Below are 862 nucleotides of genomic sequence, written 5' to 3'. Positions count from 1 at the left end.
CACCACTTCCAGTAGCTCAGTCACCACTTCCAGTAGCTCAGTCACCACTTCCAATAGCGCAGTCATCACTTCCAGTAGCTCAGTCACCATTTCCAGTAGCTCAGTCACCATTTCCAGTAGCTCAGTCACCATTTCCAGTAGCTCAGTCACCACTTCCAGTAGCTCAGTCACCACTTCCAGTAGCTCAGTCACCATTTCCAGTAGCTCTGTCACCACTTCCAGTAGCTCAGTCACCATTTCAAGTAGCTCAGTCACCACTTCCAGTAGCTCAGTCACCACTTCCAGTAGCTCAGTCACCACTTCCAGTAGCTCAGTCACCATTTCCAGTAGCTCAGTCACCATTTCCAGTAGCTAGGTCACCATTTCAAGTAGTTCAGTCACCATTTCAAGTAGCTCAGTCACCACTTCCAGTAGCTCAGTCACCATTTCAAGTAGCTCAGTCACCATTTCAAGTAGCTCAGTCACCACTTCCAGTAGCTCAGTCACCACTTCCAGTAGCTCAGTCACCATTTCTAGTAGCTCAGTCACCATTTCAAGTAGCTCAGTCACCACTTCCAGTAGCTCAGTCACCACTACCAGTAGCTCAGTCACCATTTCCAGTAGCTCAGTCACCATTTCCAGTAGCTATGTCACCATTTCCAGTAGCTCAGTCACCACTTCCAATAGCGCAGTCATCACTTCCAGTAGCTCAGTCACCATTTCCAGTAGCTCAGTCACCATTTCCAGTAGCTCAGTCACCACTTCCAGTAGCTCAGTCACCACTTCCACCACTTCCAGTAGCTCAGTCACCACTTCCACCACTTCCAGTAGCTCAGTCACCACTTCCACCACTTCCAGTAGCTCAGTCACCACTTCCACCACT

General features: G+C 49.2%; 1 protein-coding gene across 1 annotated transcript in view; it reads left to right on the top strand.

The window, feature by feature from the left end:
- Positions 1–355: 355 nt before the first annotated feature.
- Positions 356–862, top strand: part of LOC106512305 (uncharacterized protein DDB_G0271670-like) — a gene marked incomplete at both ends in the record, with an annotated part of 1,870 nt that continues 1,363 nt past the window's right edge. The window contains 2 exons of the mRNA XM_014000959.1: positions 356–662; positions 696–862. Of these exons, the coding sequence (XP_013856413.1) occupies positions 356–662; positions 696–862 (474 nt within the window). The remainder of the gene's footprint in view (positions 663–695) is intronic.

The sequence above is a fragment of the Austrofundulus limnaeus genome, unplaced genomic scaffold (genome assembly GCF_001266775.1).
Source record: "Austrofundulus limnaeus strain Quisiro unplaced genomic scaffold, Austrofundulus_limnaeus-1.0 Scaffold5619, whole genome shotgun sequence".
NCBI lineage: Eukaryota > Metazoa > Chordata > Actinopteri > Cyprinodontiformes > Rivulidae > Austrofundulus > Austrofundulus limnaeus.
This window is presented reverse-complemented; position numbering and strand designations above follow the sequence as displayed.